Genomic DNA, 25,019 nt, shown 5'->3' with positions numbered 1-25,019 from the left:
ACAGGAGAACGGCGGCTAAGCTGTCATCCCTGTTGGACAACATCTCCCACCCCATGCAGCAGACTGTGACAGCACTGAGCAGCTCCTTCAGTGGGAGACTGCGGCACCCACGGTGTGGGACGGAGAGATTTCGCAGGTCTTTCCTCCCCACTGCTGTCAGACTCCATAATAAAGACTTTAACTGATCAAGCACACACATCCATACATATGCAATAATACTAAGTGCAATAATCCTTTCTGTCATCGTTGTATTTTTACTCAGTTGTATATAGTATTTGTATTCTATTTTTATCTTATTGTATATTTTTATTCTATTTTATTCTACTGTATATAGTATTTTATTTTATTCTATTCTGTACAGCTGTGTACTGTATTTATTCTTATTGTATTCTAATTTTTGCCTCATAACTTTTGCACTGTCCACTTCCTGCTGTGACAAAACAAATTTCCCACGTGTGGGACTAATAAAGGTTATCTTATCTTATCTTATCTTATCTTATCTTATCTTTCTCTATTGTGTCAAATCAAAACGTCCACTATATTACTAATATGCCTGTTAATCATACAAGAAACACAATCTTCTAGTAGTTGAAGAGCATGAACAATTTTAACAACTGTTCAATAATAAGATTTTGGCTCCTTTAACTCGATGATATTTTTAATACTACCTTAAAATACTTTTTGATACTTACTTTGTATACTTTAAATTTAATTTCACAAATTGGTGTAAAGTAATTAGTTCATTACAGTTTTGCACATACTGATGATTAACAATCTTTGTCCCCAAAGGAGTGGTTGTGTTAAAAAGCCCCCAAACTACAGTTTTGCAGGCAGTGCTAAACTACAAAACAAAATGGTCTCAGAGACACTGGATGGGTTCAGATGAAGACTATTATAACACTGAAACAGGAACAAAGTGTTCTTGGAGGTTTCTGCCGAACATCACATCTTTTTCAACAGCAATCTTCCCCTGTGCTGCCCCTGCACAGACATATCTCTGAGTCCAACCTGCTTGCCTCACACAAGGTTACAAAAATCAGAAGATGCACAATAAGAAAAAAATGACACAACTTCAGCATGTGCCACCAATCGAGGAGTCACTTTTGCCACTTGCCACAATTCACAATGACAATGAACTGAACTGAATCAGCTTAAAGGAGTCTCCCCAATTACCCCCTGCAGCCTACACTGAAGCGATGGAAAGGAGTAGGTGCTCACGAATGAAAGCCTGTATGTATTACTGAAGACTGTGCAGAACACGTGTCAAACTCGGCATCCATGAGACAAATCCAGCGTTTTGTAAATTTTAATCCAGCCGCATGTCAGTTTTGGTCCGCTTGGTTGTTACAGCAGTGTGCACGGTGACTGCTCAGCTACTCTTAATATGTTTTTAATGATATTTCCTACACCACCACTAAGATGTCATGTTCAGGCATGTGAAACATTCGATTTAAGACCCATAGAGATATGTGAAACGAAAAACTTAAAGATTCATTATTATGCTTTACCATCGATGTGTATTTGTTTTTTCCAACCAAATCACTGTCAGTAGTTGTTACAGTGGGGCAAAAAAGTATTTAGTCAGCCACCGATTGTGCAAGTTCCCCCACTTAAAATGATGACAGAGGTCAGTAATTTGCACCAGAGGTACACTTCAACTGTGAGAGACAGAATGTGAAAATAAAATCCATGAATCCACATGGTAGGATTTGTAAAGAATTTATTCGTAAATCAGGGTGGAAAATAAGTATTTGGTCAATAACAAAAATACAACTCAATACTTTGTAACATAACCTTTGTTGGCAATAACAGAGGTCAAACGTTTACTATAGGTCTTTACCAGGTTTGCACACACAGTAGCTGGTATTTTGGCCCATTCCTCCATGCAGATCTTCTCGAGAGCAGTGATGTTTTGGGGCTGTCGCCGAGCAACACGGACTTTCAACTCCCGCCACAGATTTTCTATGGGGTTGAGGTCTGGAGACTGGCTAGGCCACTCCAGGACTTTCAAATGCTTCTTACGGAGCCACTCCTTTGTTGCCCGGGCGGTGTGTTTTGGATCATTGTCATGTTGGAAGACCCAGCCTCGTTTCATCTTCAAAGTTCTCACTGATGGAAGGAGGTTTTGGCTCAAAATCTCACGATACATGGCCCCATTCATTCTGTCCTTAACACGGATCAGTCGTCCTGTCCCCTTGGCAGAAAAACAGCCCCATAGCATGATGTTTCCACCCCCATGCTTCACAGTAGGTATGGTGTTCTTGGGATGCAACTCAGTATTCTTCTTCCTCCAAACACGACGAGTTGAGTTTATACCAAAAAGTTCTACTTTGGTTTCATCTGACCACATGACATTCTCCCAGTCCTCTGCTGTATCATCCATGTGCTCTCTGGCAAACTTCAGACGGGCCTGGACATGCACTGGCTTCAGCAGCGGAACACGTCTGGCACTGCGGGATTTGATTCCCTGCCGTTGTAGTGTGTTACTGATGGTGACCTTTGTTACTTTGGTCCCAGCTCTCTGCAGGTCATTCACCAGGTCCCCCCGTGTGGTTCTGGGATCTTTGCTCACCGTTCTCATGATCATTTTGACCCCACGGGATGAGATCTTGCGTGGAGCCCCAGATCGAGGGAGATTATCAGTGGTCTTGTATGTCTTCCATTTTCTGATGATTGCTCCCACAGTTGATTTTTTCACACCAAGCTACTTGCCTATTGTAGATTCACTCTTCCCAGTCTGGTGCAGGTCTACAATACTTTTCCTGGTGTCCTTCGAAAGCTCTTTGGTCTTGGCCATGGTGGAGTTTGGAGTCTGACTGTTTGAGGCTGTGGACAGGTGTCTTTTATACAGATGATGAGTTCAAACAGGTGCCATTCATATAGGTAACGAGTGGGGAACAGAAAAGCTTCTTACAGAAGACATTACAGGTCTGTGAGAGCCAGAGATCTTCCTTGTTTGAGGTGACCAAATACTTATTTTCCACCCTAATTTACGAATAAATTCTTTACAAATCCTACCATGTGAATTCATGGATTTTTTTTTCACATTCTGTCTCTCACAGTTGAAGTGTACCTCTGGTGCAAATTACTGACCTCTGTCATCATTTTAAGTGGGTGAACGTGCACAATCGGTGGCTGACTAAATACTTTTTTGCCCCACTGTATGTTGGGCAGACGAATGAGGTTGTTATACACTGTCTGTATGTGAGAGCCTACTTGTAAAACTGTAATCAGGATGCATTATTAAATGTGTGATTCACATTTTTTACTGTGGGCCTTAATGAAACTGAGCGCGAGAGGCATGATGTGGAAAGATGGATGAGTGGAGAGCGAAGATGGATGGACGGGGGGGTAAAAATGCATAAGAGAAAAAAAAGGAGAAGATATTGGAGAGAGGGAAAAGAAAAAGCAAGTGAAAATAAAGATAAAAGACAGAGAGATTAAAAGTGGATGACAGGTAAGTGAGAAGACAAGACAGGTGAATGAGAACAGGGGGAATGCAGTCAGAATAAATGGCACATAGTGTGTGGGATTTCACTGATGCATGCAGGCGCTTGCTGTGCTGGACTGTAATGTGCTGCACTCTGACACAGAGCTACTTGGTCTACAGATTGCATATTTGATTTGATCTATAGTATAAAGCAACTATTCTGACCAAGCAGAAAAGGTCAAGGTATTTAATTCATATAGTTTGACCCTGTAAATCTGAATCATCATTGATTATGACTCTGTCATAATATATCATTTTTCATTTGATTTTAATTAATCTCTTGACAAGTCTTGACATTTGTGAGACAAAAAACAACTTGTTTTTGCTTTCCTGATAAACATAGGCTTAGACTTCATAGCTAGGGCTGGTTTCATCACCGATGACCTCACAGGTTAAAGTTACTTTTTGTAATTATTGTATGTAATTAAAATTTTTTACCAAATATTTTTGTTTTGCTGCCCAGCTCTGTAGTATAATGCAAAAAGGAAACAGGTGATCAATAGGTGTTGATGTGAGAGTGTCTCTCTCTATTAGCCCTGTGAGCTATTCACAGTCTGTTCAAGGTGACTATCAATGATCCCACAGTTTACAGCTGGATATAAAGCACTAATCACATAGAGTAATTATATTTGTCCCACAGCATTAATAAAAAGCTAACCAAGAAAACATCTCAGCACTGTCGGTAACAGTTGGCTCCATTTATCAGGGTTCATCACTTTTACCTCACCAGTCTAGCAGAAATGTTGTAACTTGAGTGCCAACACTCTTTCTAGCAGTGAAATGATAGTCCTTTTTTTTTCAATTCAATTGAATTCAATTTTATTTATACATCGCCAAATCACAACAGTCGCCTCAAGGTGCTTTATATTGTAAGGTAGATCCTGCAATAATACATACAGAGAAAAACCCAACAATCTGATGACCCCCTATGAGCAAGCACTTTGGCGACAGTGAGAAGGAAAAACTCCCTTTTAACAGGAAGAAACCTCCAGCAGAACCAGGCTCAGGGAGGGGCGGGGCCATCTGCTGCGACCGGTTGGGGTGGGAGAAGGAGGACAGGATAAAGGTATGCTGTGGAAGAGAGACAGAGATTAATTTCTTTACCATTTTCTTTCTCAGCATAGTTTCTTTTTGGGATGTGGTGCTTGTGGTGATACGCGTCACTTTCCAGGGGCCTTAGCCATTATTTGCTTTTATATTAACTAGAATAGCATAGGGCATCCTGGATTCTGCACTGACAAACATCTTGTAGGACAAGTTCATTTTGCAATATATCTCATCCCTGGTTTATCTTGCATTGATGTCTCTGTAACAAAACTGATTTTTTTCTTCTTTTATTATCTGATCAAGAGCAGACGTGGTTGAAAAAGTACTGCTACAGTGAAGCAATGAATAGAAGAATTGGAGTTGTGCAACTGTTGATTTCATTGCGTACGGACCTTGTGGACATGAAGTCATGGTGTTTTTTTCCGTTACATTGTGTTTACAGCTCTAGTTAGTTTTTGAAGGTTTTACTCTGTTTTTAAACAAAAGGATTTTCAATGACTTGAGGACCTTGTAAAAAAAACCCAGCACAGTTGAATCGAGCTTTTATTTTAGACCATAAGATAAAGAAAGTGGATTTGTTTGTTTTCTGTTGTTTCATTACGTTACTGTTACAACAGCCTGCTTTATCTAAACCACTTAGGGAAAAACAGACGGTTTGAAAATTGCAGGTTATGAAGGTGTAATTTGCAGTTGAGGCATGTTTGTACCCCATGCCAGCAAGAAAATTAGAAATCAAGTTTCTTCCCCGATCAACACAATACAAGTCATTTTTTTCCGCCAGACGCCAGATACCTGTGCTACACTTTCATACCTGCATCTGTGTCACGTAGACTGGCTTGTTGATGAGTATCCACGTGGATGTCTCATAGCAGGGAGGAATGGTGATGGAGCCCTCGTAGGTGATATAACGTGTGGTGTCGGGGTAGAGGTCAGCTATGTTCAGACCCATCAATAAGAAGGCATCGTCTAGAGAAAAGAGAAAAATGGCAGGGGGAGCCCGTTAGGCTGTGTGTGCAAGTTCGCTTATGTTCTAACCTATTAACAGAGACACCAGTCAAATGAAAAACAGAAAAATGTGCGTCTTTTAGTGCATTCATCACATTATCACAGTTAAATTAGAACTTTAAAAATACAAGTGCTGACGAGATGCATCTTTACATTTTAATATAAAGACTCATGCTTTTCCAGTTGCATATGTCTATACCAAAACTCCACTATTTTGAATGTGCAAGTGCTCTGAGTACCCAGGTGGTGTATTCATAGCACTCAAAATGCTAAGTGCACACTTGTGTTGGCCATGTAATAGAAAGAGAAGGACCAACAAACAACTTCACCCGGCAGAAGGAGGCTATATGTCAACCTAACATCTGCACATTTTTAGCAGGTATTGTTGGTACAAATAATGTGCTGAGGCATATTTTATGCACGTTAAATTATCAGCTTCACTGTGTGCTCAGAGGCACTATAACTCACAAATCTCATATTATATAATAGCAAGTATGATAATCATGGTCCAACATTGCAAACCTAAGTATGCGGTACTACATGAAAGTGAATCAGCAGAAGTATCCATACTCAGACTCCTGGTGTAACGTTGGAATAAAGTATGGGTTAGGGTTGGGTAAGAAATGGTTAGGGTAACTCCTCACTACATCATTAAACCCTCACTGAATTTATTAGACACAATAAATAAAGTGTTGACTGGCAAACATGGCCTACAATTGGAGGGTTGCCGCATGGCCGACACTTTTTGGGCAGTTCCTCCTACAGCCGGCCAATCTCCAGCAACTGTGTGGTGCTATCATGTCAATATGGATCATACGTTTGAGGGATATTTCCAGCAACGCAATGAACCACATAAAAGGGAATCAAACCCAGCATTGGCAAGATCTAACTAATAAAGAAGCTGGTGAGTGTAAGTCCGTGTAAAACCTTTCTGAAGTGACTGATCCACGATTTCTCTGCTTGCATAGGGTTATTTCAGGACCATTATTAGGTTTTAAAAGAAGTAAAGCAATTGCTGGTCTTTTCTTTCTGCGTTACCTTCAAAGGTTTGTTTTAAAGTATTAGGGTTAGGGTTAAATGAGAATAAGGTTTGGTTTAGGTTATGGACTTTGATGTTAATAGCCAGGGTGAGTAAAAAGCTCAGGAATGCATTTATCAAAGGTTAGGATCGTGGTGTGAATGTACAGCTCAGATCTATCACATGGCCAGATTACCATGCAACTTCTAAATTTTGGAATAGCCTTTCTAAGACCATCAGATTGGCTGAATCGATACTCATACTGTTTCCTTTTCCTTCATTTGCTCAGTTTTTGGGGAGGTCTATGACACCATGTCTGCATCCTGAGACATGTACATGTTTGTTTTTGTCCAAATAACAAAGCGCTTAGTAACTGTGCTTTTTATGAAGTGCTATTCAAATATAGTTGCTGTTCTTATTATCAGTTACATTAGTCACATCTAATTTAAGAACTCACTGCTGGTTCCCACAGGTAGTCCTCAACATTAACTTGAATTGGATCTTGGTTTAGATTAGTATAACCTAAGTTTACGGAGAATAAGGATAAGCATATGGATGTCTTGTGGTTAGTCTGTGTGGTTGTTATGTAGCTCTGCTATGTTTAGCCTCATTAACAGGAAGAGAGTTCATCAGAGGACTGTACATCTTCACAGCAGAGGCTGGAAAGCAGATTGTGGGCAATATAGCACTGATTCATATGTAATTAATGAAGCTTTCTTTCTGAAGACAGATTTAACTATCAGGGAGCATTGTTATGTAAAACAAGATGTAGACTGATTTTGTAGTGCCAGAATGAACTGTTGTGTAGCAGCTTTAGAGGTTCAAGACAGACTCCTAAGTCCGTCGTGGTGTATTCAGACCAAACAGTAGTGAAGCTTTGCTTCATGTTACTTTCATGAATATAATTAGTGAACTGTTTCCAGACCGTTTCACTTTCACCCAGGACAATGAAAGAACAATTACCTTTACTTACTCCGACCAATAGCTGGAATAAAGAATGGAGTAAGAGGCTAAACTGAAGTTGAAGCATTTTCAAAATGTACCTCTAGAGTGCAGTGAAAAAGTATTCGCCTTCATCACTTTTTGTATATTTACTTAAATGTTTCAGATCACTGTAATGTAAAATGTAAGTATTAGACAAAGATAAATACAAAATGCAGTATTTAAATGTTTATTACATTTATTCAGAGAAAGAAGTCCAAACCTACCACCTGTTAAATCATTCTCAAACTGTGAATAACCTCTTTTTTTTGGAAAACTAAGTTCAAATTCAATAGCCACAGCCAAGAGTTATTGTCAAAAGACCTGATGAATCAAGAAATCACTTACACTGAATTTGTCTATCAAAGTGAAGAAAGTTAAAAGACTAAAAAGTAAAACATATTATGCCACAATCTAAAGAAACTGCAGAGAAACAAAGTCATTTGCTGTTTATCTACATATATGTACAAATGTACAAACTGCAATGTAGACTGTGCTCTGCAAAAAGTCCTCAGACGTAAACTTCAAATCCAAGATCTACTTGCAAAAGAAGCTGTCATGATCCTGGGTCTTTTGACCTAGCGTTTTTAGTTTGAGTTTATTTTGTTCATTAGGTTATCTAAGTTCATTTGGTTATTAGACTCCTTGTGTTTTCTTCCCCTGTATTTAAGTTTCCCCTCACCCTTCGTGTTTCATGCTGCGTGTCTTATGTTATCAAGTTTGTATTATCATGTCTGTCTCATGTTTCCTGTTTTATTTTGAAGGAGTCGTGTGTTCTTTGTTCATTGTATTTAGTTTCACTTCCCTTGTCCTGTCATTAGGCTCATGTCAGTCAGCTGTTCCTCCATGTGTTCCCACTTCCCCTAATCACCTCCTGTGTATTTAAGTCCTCTGTTTTCAGTGTGTGATTGTCAGGTCGTCTGTTGTCCACACCATGTTTCCCATGCTTCCTAGTTCCTTGTCCCTTGTCCCTTGTCTAGGTTTTTCTTATTGTTTGTTTAGATTTCCCAGTTTAGGTTTGTGTTAATTTTGCTTCAGTTTGCCTTGCCCTTTGTTTGTACCTTTTTTACCAGCCATATTAAACGGCTTGTTTTTTGTTAACATTCAAGTTCTGTTCCCTGTTCCTTGGAGTCTGCATTTTGGGTCCTTTTTTCAATTCATACAGTCTGCCCTCGCCAGACTGTGACAGAAGCAAAAGTCCTAACCACTACATCATTGTGCCACTTGTTAACACTCTGCTCAAAAACTTTGCATTGGTCTGAACACAGCATAAGATTTGGTGCAAGTAGAATGCTGATGACCTAAAATAAAGTGAGGCCCTATGTTTCTGTATATATGGTTATATAGAGATGAAAATTCAAGAAGCAAACATCATAGAAGGTTATATATAGTACACATAAAGTTTTCAAGATTTTATTTAGTCCAAGAACCAGAGGTTTGTAAATGTTCTGAACTGAATTAGCTCATCTAAAGACAAAAAGAATAAGTGTGTATATGTGTGTGTCAGGTAAAGACTGTGCATCTTACGTTTGTAGTTAATTCTGGTGATGGTGTCTCTATTGAGCATACGGTTGAGGAAGGCGTTGGAATTTTCAGAGAGCTGAAAAGGAGAATCACAGACAATCACAAACACATAATGCTATAAAACATGTAGCAAATGCAAGTTTTTTTTCTTCCATGCACTCTGACTATTTCATTTAGATAATGACAATAAATAATCCACAACTGAGAGGTTTTAAAGCCGTATGTTAGAGAGTACATGGTAAAAGCTCTTCTGCAAGTTTAATTCAATACAGTGTTATACATACATAGATACATACAGAGGGATATAGATGATAGTCTGATTCTCTGACCGAATGCTCAGTGTCAGGATAAAAGCTCACAGTCATAAATTGTTCTTCGGATTTGGCCAAGATTCAAGAGCAATTACACTCAACACCATTAAATCAAAACAGCCATCTTTCACCTCTGTGATGTCACTGGAAAAGAAGTGGATGAAGATGCAAAGAAACACTCTTGGTTGTTTTGTTTTTTCAGAACTTCAAGATGCATCCCATCAGATTGTGTCAGGTATAAAATACTACATATGACAAACTAATTTGTCGTTATGACAGAAGCTGCAAACCAAGTGGTTAGCTAGCACAGAATAAAACAAAAAGGAAAGTTGAAAGCAGATTTCAACTGAGGAGTCAGACACTCAGTGAGTTGCCATGTTTAAGCCTGTGAAAGAAGCTGGAACAGACTTGCATAAATGTGTGCAACAACAAAATTAAAGATTTATTACTTTGCTTTTACATCAGGACACATCTCGTGTTATTATGTGCACCGTACTGGTAGGAGCTGTCAGGCTGTTGTGAGCCAGCTGAATGGAATGCATCTTGTAGAACTGCAGTCAGAATACATTATTCTGCATGACTAATGTTATAAAGACTAATACGCCTGTTCTGTGGACTAGTTATGAGGGCTATATTTGGATCAAACTCTGAAAGGGCTATATAACACACACACACACACACACACACACACACACACACACACACACACACACACACACACACACACACACACACACACACACACACACACACTTTCAATTAAGTTAAAGCATGTCAATAAACTCTATACTGTATATCTGGCTCTTAATGAGATTCTCTCTGTGTGGCCCTTAGTGAAACTGAGTTTATCACCCCTGCACTACACCTCTGTATTCTGGCTGTTTTTTGTATGAGTCTTGGGGTGTCTGAGACCAGCATTAATTGCTTTTTTACTCTATTGCCCTGTATTCCCAGAAGAACAAGCAGACCTTTATGAAGATGGAAACCACAGCAATTCCATGAGGGCTCTTAGCTGCCTCGCTGTAGTTGGCATACAGATCTTGATTATAATGGATCAGCTGGACCTGAAAGGAAAAAACAAATTTACAGCAATTTATAGAATATTTCTAGCAAAGATGCAGCTTTTACAACTTAAATTTCACCATAATACAAAAAAAAAATAATTTTTTTGCATACTTTCCTTTTTTGACGAAGGTGCTTGACTGACTGAAGGAAGGGAAAAGAATTCTGAGGTGTGTAGCATTAGCAACAGCCTTCTAACATGTATGTTTTGGAAAACTTCTAATTTGACAGAGGACATGGATGACTGAGAACCTTCACAGACGTACTGACAGAGGACGTTAAAGTATAATGATCATGCCACTAGTCTTCAAAAGTCAGGGCTATCTAGTCATAGTCAATTTTCACAAACTTTTAAATGCAGGTATAACAAGGAAGAAACAAACACAAAAAAAAGAGGGAAAGCGCTGTGCAATAAATTAAGCAGACATATTTATTTCCTAAAACAAAAGAGGTATATCTATCAAGGTCTCCTGGGAGCAGAGTGAAAAATGAGAAGCAAAGAATGCGTCATAACATTTATTTAATTTTATTAGGAAAATAGCATATCCAAACTACAACTTACAGTATACATTGTGATTTTACTAAAGTTTCAAAGCTTGCTGGAGAATTTTTCAGTTAGTGTTTTTCTGATAACGAGGCAGCTTGCTAACCTGGTTTGCAAGACGCTAAAAACCAACAGAGTTTCAACAAAGATTCTATTATTAAAAAATAATCATTTAAAAATGACAGCAATGCCCATGTTTTATGCAATCTATGCTTCCTTTCCTTTTTAATTCCAGTTTTGATGTAATTCCTCAACAGGCTCTTGGGTTGGTCCAAATGTCTGAAAAAACTACAAAGAAAGGCTTCTGGGGCCAAACAATATCTGATGTGTGTCCACTCAGCCACCCTATAAAAGCCATTTGACCGCATGTATTTGTGCTGCCATTTGTTTGGCCCTGACCCGAAAATAATGATCAAAAGTGAAGACTGGAACATAAGCTGACTTATAAATCAAGAACTGCGCCTTCAGGCTGAGCTCCAGTTCAATCCCCAGTTAATACTGCCTGACCGATTCGATTTTTGACTCACAAACAAGAATCGGAAAAACTTTTTTCTTTTAAAAAGTATCTGGGGGTGTGTTACTCTTCACTCCTATGGCAGAGTAAGCAGGTTCTAAATTATGATCAAAACTCGATATTGATATGCTTTAAAAGTATATCAATATATCTAACTCTGACAAGTTAATGAAAAGCACTTCAAATCACGACCTCCACAGTTACACCTTCCCTCCGATAAACCATAGGCAACAACAGAATGTATAAGCGATGAACTAAATTCATTTTAACCAAATAGAAAGACAAAAGAATTACTCATCTTCTTTGTTTATTTTAAAATAATGCTTTTGTTGTTTTTCAACATTTAATTCAAAAGTTTAGCATTTGAAATTCTTTTTTGGAATTCTGAATTTCTGAAATAATAAATCAAATAAAATCAGTCATATTATCCAAACTTATAAGAACTCCTGTTAAATTGAGTTTTTCAGTTATAGAACACTGTGGAACTTAAAGGTCTTTGGAAAATTGCATCAAATATTTATACAATTCTACCAACACAGAAACTCATTTTCTCTTTCTCTCTATTTTAAAATGGCCAGAAGACTTTTTTAATGGTACCGATGCTAACTTCTTAACTCAAATTTGCATTAACATCTCTTCAACACACAGTTACATTTTATACAGCTTACGAGTTCTAGATAGAACAGACTACACAGGCGATAGATAACATATTAGTGAATTAAACAAATCTACACACTGCTTTCAGTACACCCCTGACAAGTACTGGCATGTTATTTGTCACTGCTTCAGATCACCTTTCGCACTTATTGGGCTGCTGCATCCCCACAACTCTGCATCTCAGGCAACTTATTATTCCAATTCCAAGCTTCGTCTGCTTTGGTTCACCTTGCAGTTCTAAGTATTGCCGTGAATGTTTTTTTAAACAAACGAGGCATGATCATTAGTTATCGATAAATGTTGCCTGATTCTTAGTGCCAATGAGAAACAATTATCTTTCATTTTTACTAGCATCTCTAATTTCATTGTTACTATTATTGTATAGTTATTATTACAAGTAAAATTTACATGTTCTTGTCATCATCAGTATTAGTATATCCTAATCCTTCTATTTGCCATCGTCACACTACATGAATATTGTGTCTTGACTACTAAAACCTGTTGTTCATAGGTTGTATAAACACTGGCTTGTCTCCTGAACAGTATTTACAGTTATTTAGAAAGAATAGTAGTAGCTCTTTTGCTCTGAGTTTTGATTTAGTGAGTGAGATTACTGATTCTTCCAGAACATCTCTGACAGAAGTGAAATCACAAATAAAATTTGCATAACAAAACCGAGAAGTGTCTCAGAAGTGTACACTTTCATCTCTGTGGACAGGGTGGATTTACAAAACAAATGCACCATTGTTATTACTGTTTGGTTAAAGACAGACAAGCTTGGGGTCTCTCCACAGAGCCCCAAACTGAACATTTTCAATTTTGGCAACAAGGTTTGAATTTCCACTGAGATGGATTACTGGCTCAGTGTTCAAGTCTAAGGTTTTATGTATCATGCTGTATCATGTTCTATGTGTCAAACATAGAAGATAGCCTCTTTTAATCAGCTAAATGTGTTTATTATTACAGAAACATCATCCCAGTGGACACTCTTTCAAGGATGAGGATGTACACATCCTGACAGGGAGGAACGCTGGTTTGAGCGCGGAGTCAAGGAGGCCATTTACGTGAAAAAGGAAAGACTATCTCTGAATCGAGGAGGGGCCTAAGGGTACATCTTTCACCATCTTACAATGCTGTGATTGCAGCCATTCCCCAACTCTCTGTGAATGGTACTCATGGCCATTGATCAGTGGGCTTTGATCAGTGGGTTTTGGTCAGTGATTGTTGATCAATGGTCATGAGAATTTGCATAATTAAGATTAAGGAACTGACCTCACAGCCCATTGTTCCTTCAGTCGGCTGGTTTCAGTCATTATGCAAATGTACTGTTTATAAGATTGAAACCTGCAGTCAGCTGAGACTGAAGAAGTCACTTGGATGAGTGATGAAACGTTTCTCCCACAAAGCGCTATGTCCAGATGAACACAATCAACTTTTGGAGATTTACTTACCTGGATGATTGAGAATGCATCAAGATGTAAACACTAACACACTAGTGGTTGAGTTCAGTTTAATTTTTTAGTTTTTCTGCTTATAGAAACATCTGATAGCGTTACCTGTGTGTCGTACAATAAGATAGCTATAGAACAACCCTGCATCTAAGAGGTGTGATAACATCACTTTTAATGGAAACTCATGCAAACTTCAAAGTGTAAATTACAAAGATGCAAGTCGACTGCATACAGGCCTACAATCTTATATTCTTTATTTATAGGCATATTTCACTAAAGCAGTATATTTACATTTTACAGCATTTACACAAGTACTAGGAGAAAACACAAAGAACATATGTTTAACAAGTTGACAGGTGCAAAGTGCGACAGGCAGACAGGAGAGACATGTTCTGATAAAACCGATGCATTATCACTGAGACACATGATCCCTTTAATAAGGAAACAATACAATAAAGGGATAGTAGTCTGAATTCTAGACTGAAACTGCAAAATCAGTTAAACAATCCTATCAGTTATAGCTTTTATAGTTCATATAACAGTAGGCACACCTGGACATTGGCTTCAGGCAGACCAGGTGTCATCTGTAGAGCCCACTTTGCAGCATCAGTGTCTTAGAGATTTCCAGAGTTGGAAGCTGCCATAAGCTATCCTCACCTCGGAAAATGTCCAAAGCCACAGTGAGTGGTTTTATCAGCAATGTTAGTAAAGGAACCAATACACATTGATGGAGTCAACGGCTAGTCGGCTACAGAGATTGTTCAAAGCTTGCGTGGGAATGTCTGTAACGTAGGATGGGGCATCATAACATCTGATTTCTATCTCGTTGTTGTCGGCACAGTGAGTTTTTATCCAGTCCAAAGGCCAGAGTATTTTCCTGTTGCACTTCTGTACACTGATATGGACTCTGATATGTGTTTGCTGTAAGCCATTTGTCAACATCATTACTTGAAATTAAGTTTAGTGTGTATCTCAGGTAAAGGGGGAGAGAAAAATGTCCTTGGTCAGTGTCAGTGGAGCGCACGTTTCCAACATCTGTGAATGTCACAGCTTGTTCTTCATCCTCTTCATCAGAACCTGATGCTGTGGGCTCATACATCTTGAAAGCCTTCAAAAAAATTTGTTCCATTGTCAGTGACAGTTGCCGTGTCTTTGCGTGACAATCCATAAACTGAATGAATCAGTTCAATTTCACTAGCTATAACATCGTATGTGTGTCGTTCTTTCAGTTGCTTGCAGACAGTTGCAGCTTTGTCATAGTGAAAGTTATTCGTGTTAATCCAGTCACAGGAAGCTTTTATTGTGGCAAGTCCAAATGTCAACAGTCGTAGACAAACATGCAGAGCTCTGAAATGTTTTCTTTAACTCAGTTTCCATTGCTAGTCGATACATCTGGAGAAACTTTTCCTGTCTGAGACTGGTCTTTTTCCTGTTTTTGGTCATTTGCTAAATAGCTTTCTGAAAGATGGCCATCCCATCATAAAATATTTCCTCCACTATGTATGATGCCACCGGCCTGTTCATCTCTGCTTTGGTTACCTGCTGAAAACAAGCTTTGGTTGCTTGCTTGGGGTCACCATACACCGTCTGAGTGTCACTCTCGCTCCTGCTGTGGGACTCTTTGATACCAGCTTAGTGTTAGTGTAAGTGCTTGGAGAGATCGGAAGTCGTGTTTGCAGCAGTGGGGAGTTGCTTCTGACCAGGGCACAGTTTACATCTTGTCCTTTCAAGCAATAAATTATAAAGAGTAATGTGCATATCTCCCTCCATCAAACTCAGCCATTTTGGGCTCCAAGGAATCTGTTCAAGATATTGTTGCACAAGTGTGGATATGAAGTGGATTTTGAACTTGGGCAACAAAAGTAAGTAATGTATTTTTTTCAAATTAGTAACTGTAATATGATTACTAGGGGCGATCGTGGCTCAAGAGTTGGCAGTTCGCCTTGTAATCAGAAGGTTGCCGGTTCGAGCCCCGGCTCTGACAGTCTCAGTCGTTGTGTCCTTGGGCAAGACACTTCACCCATTGCCTACTGGTGGTGGTCAGAGGGCCCGGTGGTGCCAGTGTCCGGCAGCCTCGCCTTTGTCAGTGCGCCCCAGGGTGGCTGTGGCTACAATGTAGCTTGTCATCACCAGTGTGTGAATGTGTGTGTGTGTGAATGGGTGGATGACTGGATATGTAAAGCGCTTTGGGGTCCTTAGGGACTAGTAAAGCGCTATACAAATACAGGCCATTTACTTACTCTTGGACAGTAATGTGTTACATTACTGTCCAAGAGTTAAAGGAAACTGTAGTAACAGTAATGAGTTACTTTGTAACAACCATCACTTATGCTAACAATGAGACATCAGCAATGATCCTAAAAAGGTGTTGCCCATCAGTCTGGGAATCGTTAGCGGAACATTTCCAAACAAATACAGGGAAAAAGATTATTCACATGGAACAATCGAGAGAGTTGCCAATCTTCCCAGAAGTGGACATTCCAGCAAGTTCAATCAAACCATGAACACCTCCAGAGTTAATGTGAGGTCTTATGTCCGACAGGTAAACTTTTTCCAAAATTACATCATATAATGATTCCAAGCACATAAGCAAATCTACAAGAAAATGACTGAAAAAGACAAGAATCATAGTGTTACAATGCCCTAGGCAAAGTCAATACTGCAATATTGTGGTGGGATCTTAGGAGAGCTATGTATAAACAAATGACCACAAACCTTGAAGAACTGAAGTGTTGTGAGAAGGAATGGGCCAAAATTCCTCCGCAATGATTACTCCGACTTATTGTTCCCTAAAGTGGTTCTACAAACTATCAGATCCTGTGGTGTGCCTTGTTTGTCCTTCAATACATATTTTTCTTTTTATCTTGTTTAAATAAACAGTAACACAGTGTAAAATCAGGCTGTATTGGCCTAAAATTCAGGTTGTATTGACCTAATTTTAAAACCTTAAAGCAGTGTAATTTTTCTCTTTTCTTTACCATGGTTGCATGTCTTGTCTCTTACCTCTCCAGGAAAGCCCTGTCCATTAAGAAGGTGCTCTGAACCTTGAGAGTCTTCACTCCCAAAGTGGACACGGACCTCTTCCAGACGGTAGCTGTATCCCAGTGGGCCCCCAGAGATGTTCACCAGGTGGGCTTTGTCTGGCCGCAGGGACACATGCTTCCCAGTGTTGTACATGGTGCCTCCCATCTACAGTGAAACAGTCAGAGGGGGATAATTAGATAATGAGATGATAGCTGTCATTTCACCAGTACATTTTTGTTAGATGGGAGCACACAACAGAGTAGAAACTGACTGAAAAATAATAAGTAGATCAACATAACGAGTCTTAAGCCCTAAATGGCACCATTCACAAAGCTAATGGATATACATGGTTTGTTATTAACAAATCTTGAATTGCATTTGAGCTACTAGGATCCAGTCAGTGCTCTGAATTGTAATGAGGTGGTAGGTAGGATTTTTTGTACAGACACAGTACAGTAGAGGTGCTAGTTTTTATGGCTTGTTAATGAATATCATAAAAGTCTGTCAGGCTCTTTCCTGAAATCTCTGGTTTAATCTGTTTGACACATGTTTTTGTGTGTAACTTGACAGAAGCTGAGAAAATCAGCAAAGGGATGACATTACAAAATGCATTACACACATTATTATTATGGAACCTTGTATTAATGAATGCATAAATCCACGACTGTATCAAACACAGTCATTTCTAAAATACATTAAGACTGCTGTAAAAATACATTATGGCAGTAATAAGTACCAGGGTTACCTGCATCCTCCTCCTGCTCCATCAGTGATGGGCTTGGCATTTGCCCAGTCTCAAACTAATCTGTTATGAAAGCAAACAGATTGGCAGCACTCACTATTTGTGGTAATATTTATTGTTCAGGTATGACCCATATTTTGGGGTTGATTTAATTCTATTGTGTTTATATCCACTCGTGATTTTTCGGTCGTAATGTTAGAAAAGTGTCAAATGTTGTAAAAGCAAGACAATGCAACAACCTGCAACATGATTTGCTACTTTTTTACAACACAAAAATCAGCACTACTTAAAATTATAATGACAGCACTGGCAATAAACTGCAAAACATTATGGAGTTTTAATGTGGGTGTTGCTTTTATTATTACTTTCATGAGTATAACATATGCCACCTCTTAACTCTTTCAGTGAAACTGTTAATAAACCACTTATGTATTTTTAACATGGATAATCCCATTGACCCCAGTGCGTAATCCCCCACCACCTGTCATTTAAGGGTCAAGCTAACCCTGGAAAACAGCCACCCCCTTCTACTTGCAACTTATTTGTTGTTAGCAGATATCAGGACAGCGATTGAGGTTTGGGTTTTTTTCACAAAGTAATAATAAGTCTTGAAATGTCAACAACACAACTGATCATAACCACCAGCAGGGGTCTGCTGCTCATTACTATACCAGGCCTTTTATCACAGTTTGGCAGGCAGGGAGTGGATCCAAGTGACAGATGGTCACTCAAAAGGTTACTTTACTATAATATATATATATAAAATATAAAAGCTCAGAGACTACAGAAGAAACACAAAACACAAGGGGCACAGAAGGAAAGAGCATGAAAAACGACTTGAAAGAGGACAAGGGGACACAAAATAAATACATAGCAGGTAATGTGGGAAGATGGAAAACAAGTGGAAAACACCGCGGGAGCAAATCAGAATTAACGAGACAAGTTAAACTGAACAAAAACCACATGAGACAACAGACTTATCTGTTAGTAAAACGTACAGGAAACATAACTAAAACCAAGACGGAGACTAAGACTGTTTAAACAAACATGGAAACATGACTGACTTCACAAAGGAGACGCTAAGGGACAAAACACAGAAAGGGGACAAAAAGAATAAATAACCTAATCACCTAGTCAAAAGTCATCTATAATTAACCTGGAGACACAAACTAAGCCACTTCTCAAACCCCAAAAACGTAACGAAACTACAACAACTACTGCTGTGAGAATGTGATGAAGTGATGAAGTAGTCAGATACCCTAAAGACGCCATTGGCTATTATGATTAAAAAGTAAATCCTGTCTTGTATATTTAAAAGAAATTGACTTAATCTACAAAGGCAGATTAGCAAGTAGCAGCTCCTGCTACAGTTATGGCACAAAGGCTCCTGTAATGCAGCACAAGAAATCACTACAAGAGTAGGTGGAGCAATTAATAGAAAACAAGGCAAACTAAAATCACTAAAAGCCTACAAAGTAAGTCATTTAAATAATGAATTATAACATTTAAATAAAATTTAAAAACTGTTAAATTAAATGGGATACACAGTCAATGACAATAACAACAATAAATGAATATTAATATGCAACTAACAATATGAAACTGGTGTGTAATTTTCTTTGTGCTTGTGGTACATTTCTGTACATGTTTGTTAATATTTCTGTAGTTTTGTTGAAACCAGAGAAGAAAATCTTCCAAACCAAACTTTCTTCTTGCTTTCTGCCACTTCAGCCTCAAATCATTCTTTTACAAAAAGTGTCCAATGTCCAGAGATGCATATTTTTTCTGTCTGGTTAACAGTGCCTCAGTCACCAAACCTTTATATTTTGTGCGTGCTAGGTGCCCTTATCCCTTCCTCTGTGTATGAAGAATACAGCGAATATGTTTGTGTGGATTAAAACAGCTTTTCGTGTTGCTAAAACAGCCCCAGAGCTGTATGTTGTCAGCTCCTCACAACACCCCTGGCAACACGTAAAGTATTAATGCTCTTTACCCGACTCCCAACCATATTTATCATACATATTATATGACACTGCAGCAATCACATATTCATTACCGCTGTTTGTATATAATAAATGAGGAGAAAGCACTCAGCTTTAGTTTAATTGTGACACACCACTGCTGGGGTAGTATAAAATTAAACAATTACTCACCAGCCTGGAATCTATTCACAGCATTAATCCTTGAAGAAAAGCACGGAAGGGATTTAGAATCTAAAAATGGATGATTTTCACTCTTCTACGTCACTCGACAGGTTCAGGAAGCATAAAGATAAATGCATTTTCATTTACACATGTACCAGTATTGTGCTGGAAAATTTGCATAGTCTAATCTTAAATCTCCAATTTGAATTCAGCGAGCTACGTCGAAGAATGGCCTGTTTATAAGAAGGTGTGTGAGTTACATCAGCAGACTGTTGGCTACTGGCCCAAACATTTTCACAGTTCACCAGCATGTTGTCTTAATTGAACTACCCTCATCAGGTCATGCTACAGCTAGGCTGAAAATGATTTTCCAACCATTTTGTTGTTGGTTTACATGTGTGATTCTGGTCCTGTGGCATTAACCTTTCCAAAGCTCCAGGTCTTGGACTGCTGCCCAGACATTATTTTGTACAATGTCTTCATAAAGCTTTTAATTCCTTGTTTATTCCAGGAGTGTGACAGTGTCACTGTCAGTCACAAAGTGCATAGCTATGGCTGCAGCAAACTAGTTACTGAGGGGAAAGAGAGCAGCAGTAAAGTGGATAGTGGATCTGTAACAATAAAATTACTGGCAGGTGATTTTTTAGCATGTTTTTTTTAGCTATGCTTAGCATGCATAGTGTGCTGCAAATTTACAACAAACCAATTTGAGATTCAGTTTTGGTGTACAGTACCTTTTCCTCCCCCTAACCACAGTGCTATATTCTTGCTAAATAACTTTACCCTTTGTCTAATCTGTCTAAACACCTTGTAGTAAGTGGGAAATGCTCCTTCAAGTAGTCTGCAGCATCTGCAGTGAGGTGGAAACTGTACCTCTCTACTGAGGCAAAGAGAGAACTGAGCGTAAAGGTGAGTAGCAACCCAAAGATCAAAGATACAAGGGGCAGAAATTAGCTTTCTCCAAACGGTGTCTGGGCTTAGCCTTATAGATAGTGTGAGGAGCTTAGTGATTCGGGAAAAGCTCAGAGTAGAGCAAATGGTCTTCCATGAAAGGAGCCTATTAAAGTGGTTCCGATATCTGTAATTCCTCGTGGGTGAATCCAAACTAAAAAGGGCATGCCTGACCCCCAGACAGATCAAGAACACACTAGAGACATTACATCTGTTTGGCTGGCTTGGGAACACCTTCATATCCCCAAGAAAGGATAGAGGAGTGCGATCTAACCATCTCTGCTTTGACTATGTTGCTGTGACCTATACAAGTGGTAGAACATGGATGGTTCAAAGTATCAAGATAAGACCAAGTTATCAACCAAAAATGCAGAAACTTTCAGACTTCACCAACTTTTTCTGTCTTTGTATGTTGGTGAAAAATCCTTAAGACACAGAGTGCTCTGATGTTACAGCAGAGAGGCTGTGTGTACAGACAGACAAGCTAAGATCTCAAGTCACTTCCACATCTTCTAACAAATCTGCATTAGACGATAGTGTTGTTGCACAGCAACTGGGACTTGCCAAATGCATGTAGGAGTTCCTTATACTGGATTGATGAAAACCAATCAAACATACTTCAAGTAATTCTGCACAAACAGGTTACCGCTGTGTGGTCTTAGAAAATCAAAACAGCATGAGGAAAATCTTCAAAGCCTTTTTGTGGTTTCCATCAAGCATATGATTGCATCAAATGTATATACAGGGAGAAGCGTTGGGGTTAAAGATAAAAATAACATGAAGTGACACAGAGATTTTAAAGGAGAACTTGTAGGAAATGGAAATATGAGCGGAAAGGGGGAGCATTTTTGGAAATAAAACTAATGGAACGAAGAGAAGAGAATGGAGATGGTTTGGTAAGCTGAAACAGAAAAAAGAGAGATGCGATGGTCGAATGGTTAAGGCACTGGACAGGAAATTTAATGAGGACCTCGGAGCACGCTCAATCCCCACTAACAATGAGATGAAAAGGAAAAAAATTAAAAGTTTTTGGTTCATTATCGGTAAATGTTCTGAGTGAAGTGGTATTCATGTGAAACATCAGAACTTTGGTTGAATTAAACAGATATATAAAGTTGGACCCTGATCTTGCAAAGAAAAGCGTCTGGACTTCTTTAAGTTACTTGAAGACGTTTCACCTCTCATCCGAGAAGCTTCTTCAGTTCTAAGGTCAAATGGTGGGGAGTCCCAGATTTAAACCTAGTGGGAATATCTCCCCAAAGAGGGACAAAAGGACCCCCTGATGATTCTCTAATTGCCTGAGCCAAGGTGTGAAATTGGGTGTGGGTCACAATCAGTCAGGGTTTCGGGTGAGCTCACTGTGAAACCTGGCCCCACCCTACTGTGATTTCCTGAGGTCAGATGGCCCAGAATGTGAGTGGGCGTTAAGGCGTCTCCTCTCTCTAGTTCCACAGCATTTTGTGCCTGTTTGAGGGACCAACTAACCAAGTATGACTAGGCTAGTTGGTGGGAAATAAGCCCGGTACAAGAAGAGAAAGAATGGAAAGCTGCAGTGGAGAACTGGGGAGAGTATAAATCAAATCAAAATGTATTTATATAGCACATATTAAAACAACAGTATTGACCATAGTGCTTCACAGTCAGTAAAAACATGAGACAATTAAAACGAACAATAAAACAGGACAACAAACAATAGATAACAACACAATAAGCTAGAACAGCCAACTAGTTAGAATCAAAGGCCAAAGTAAAAAGATAAGTTTTAAGACGTGATTTAAAAGACTGGATAGACTCTGCAGTACGGACATGAACAGGGAGGTTATTCCAGAGTCTGGGTGCCACGGTTGCAAAGGCCTGCACTCCTCTCGACTTCATTCGAGACCTAGGTTGTGCTAGGAGCATGTGATTGGATGATCTAAGTGCTCTGTTCGGGATTGTATAAGTGGAGCAGTTCAGAGAGATAGCTGGGCGCTAAATTATTCAGAATTTTAAAAGTGAACAAAAGAATTTTAAAATCTATGCGATATTTAACAGGGAGCCAATATAGTATGGCTAAAATTGGGGCTATGTGTTCATAGATTCTCGTACCTGTTAAAAGACACGCAGCTGCATTTTGAATTAACTGAAGCCGGTAAAGAGAAGAGTGTTGGAGGCCCGAGTAGAGGGAGTTACAGTAGTCCAATCTGGATGTGATAAATGCGTGGATAAGCTTTTCAAGGTCCTTTAAAGCAGCGGTCCCCAACCTTTTTTGCGCCACGGACCGGTTTATGCCCGACAATATTTTCACGGACCGGCCTTTAAGGTGTTGCGGAAAAATACAACAAAATAAAACTAGTACCGGTACCGAAAAAAATAAGATTTATTCATAACACACGTGAAAAGACCCAGGAAAACCGAGTTAAAGATAAAAACGATAACAAAATAACGCTGAAAACCAATAAAAACCCTGAAAACCATACATCTCACACCTGAGCCTCAACTCTCGCTGCCTGGTACCAAATGAATCACGGACCGGTCCGAGGCCCGGGGGTTGGGGACCGCTGCTTTAAAGGAAGGAACGGCTTTGCTTTAGATATCTGACGCAACTGGCAAAAGCTGTTTTTTACCACAGTGGAGACTTGTCTCTCAAGTTTAAAAGAGCCATCCAGGAACACTCCAAGGTTCCTTACAGTGAGCGAGAGATGGCTAGCGAGAGGGCCTAGGGCATCAGCTAACTGGTCTAGCGGAGTGTGACTACCAAAGACCATGATTTCGGTCTTATTCTCGTTCAATGTAAGAAAATTATGTGATAACCAAATTTTAACTTCATGCAAACAGTTGAACAGAGGTTGCAAAGAAGCAGACACATCAGATTTCAGAGGTGAATAAATCTGGATATCATCGGCATAACAGTGAAAAGAGATGTTGTATTTTCTCAAAATTAATCCCAACGGCAACATGTACAAAGAGAAAAGAGAAGGACCGAGCACGGACCCTTGAAGCACACCACAATAAATAGGGGCAGAAGCTGAGTAGTGTTGCCCCATAGCAACAGAGAACGACCTCTCTGAGAGGTTGGATTTCAACCAAGTTAAAACCGTACCTTTGAGACCAACAACATGTTCCAATCTTGATAAAAGAATGTTGTGGTTAACTGTGTCAAAAGCAACAGTCAAGTCAAGTAAAACTAAAACCACGGAATAGCCAGAGTCAACAGTTAAAAGAAGATCATTAAAAACTCTAAGTAAGGCTGTCTCTGTGCTGTGGCGAGGTTTAAAACCAGACTGAAACTTTTCATTAATACCATTTTGCATCTGAAAAGGCCTGAAGTTGCCTTTAATACAAATAAGAAATTCACAGATTATCATTTTAGTGAAAAGAAATTCTATAAGAGGGAGCAAGTTGCATACCATTAGCCACATACATCATAACCCCTCAAAAATAATTACGAGATGATGAAAAATTAGGAATCATTCAGTCAAACAATTACAGAACCAACAAGAGAATGACAAAGGAAGCTAGAATTACCAGGACTAACACAAAGAAAGGAAAACTGTGATGGAAAAGGAAATGGACAGAGTTGGGCACTGATTAGCCAAACCAATGATTGACAGAGAAAAATGGGTTGGAGGGAGAGTTTGAGAGACAGTGAAACACTTTTGGGCAGATAAAGAAATGGGTTAGGAAGAGCTTCAGTTCCTCGGAGCAACACTAAGGGAAATGAAATGCTAATATTTAAAAGTCCACCTGGGCCTGGACTCTAATAGGCCACTACATAATGCATGTAACCCAATAAGCACATAGTGAGGGCTGAGGTTTTAATTTAAGTCCTCTGCTCTGCCAGTATCTATTAGAGACAAGCTCTCTGGCTATCCCTCTGTTGACACGATGGGCTTAATTATCACGCTGTAGAACGCTAAGTAGAAAGCTCTGCTTTCCTTGCTCTTTCACAGCATTATGCTGCTAGAGGCCTGTGATTTTCCAACCACTTTCTCCCTTAGGGATCTCTGCTACGCGCATATGATAAAGAGCCACAACACTGCAGGGCTGAGCATCTCTTACCAGGCTAATCCACACTTCTTCGAAAAGATGTTTACTGCTTCATCTGCAGCAGCCTGATCTCGTCTATTGTAATGTGAACTCTGAAATGTGATTAGCCGTTAACTTTGATGTACTCTAATTCCAACAAAAACATTTTCAAAGTTAATTTCACTTCCTCATTTAAAGATTTATATAGCGTGATTGTTTACAGTGAGCCTAAAAGTCAGTGAGTCACAGTACTAGAAATGAAAGCACGATTTTTTTTTTTGGCAAGTCATCTATTTTGAGTCTAGAAACTGGAGGCAGAATGTGCAGCTATGCAAGGTATATTGGATTAAAAAGAAAATCCAGTTATAAAAGTTCTAAACTTTGCCAGTTTCAAATCTGAGATCAGAAGTTCAGCTTTTAGATTAAGCACTCTTCAGTCTACATATGAAAATTTCTGTGGTGGATGTAAAAACATCAAAGTGTTTTTTATCTTCCAAATCTAGCATAGCATTCAACAAACGATGACTATACCATTTTTAAAATCCA

General features: G+C 39.1%; 1 protein-coding gene across 3 annotated transcripts in view; it reads right to left on the bottom strand.

The window, feature by feature from the left end:
- LOC147331682 (carbonic anhydrase-related protein 10-like) overlaps positions 1-25,019 on the bottom strand; it is a 154,071-nt gene that overhangs the window by 18,515 nt on the left and 110,537 nt on the right. For 2 of the 3 annotated variants that reach the window (XM_086287886.1, XM_086287888.1), the window contains exons 4-7: positions 16,608-16,793; positions 10,345-10,440; positions 9,069-9,141; positions 5,349-5,503 (exon numbers count right to left, since the gene is read on the bottom strand). In XM_086287886.1, the coding sequence (XP_086144012.1) occupies positions 5,349-5,503; positions 9,069-9,141; positions 10,345-10,440; positions 16,608-16,793 (510 nt within the window). Of the gene's footprint in view, positions 1-4,342; positions 4,562-5,348; positions 5,504-9,068; positions 9,142-10,344; positions 10,441-16,607; positions 16,794-25,019 lie in introns of those variants that run through there. The other variant, XM_086287887.1, reaches the window with a different exon arrangement.

Source organism: Aulonocara sp. 'chitande type north' Nkhata Bay, linkage group LG4 (assembly GCF_057382095.1).
Source record: "Aulonocara sp. 'chitande type north' Nkhata Bay isolate Kocher_YH1m ecotype deep benthic linkage group LG4, A_spYH_male_GT1.1, whole genome shotgun sequence".
NCBI lineage: Eukaryota > Metazoa > Chordata > Actinopteri > Cichliformes > Cichlidae > Aulonocara > Aulonocara sp. 'chitande type north' Nkhata Bay.
The sequence above is the reverse complement of the archived record's forward strand: the minus strand, read 5'-3'. Positions and strand labels throughout refer to the sequence as shown.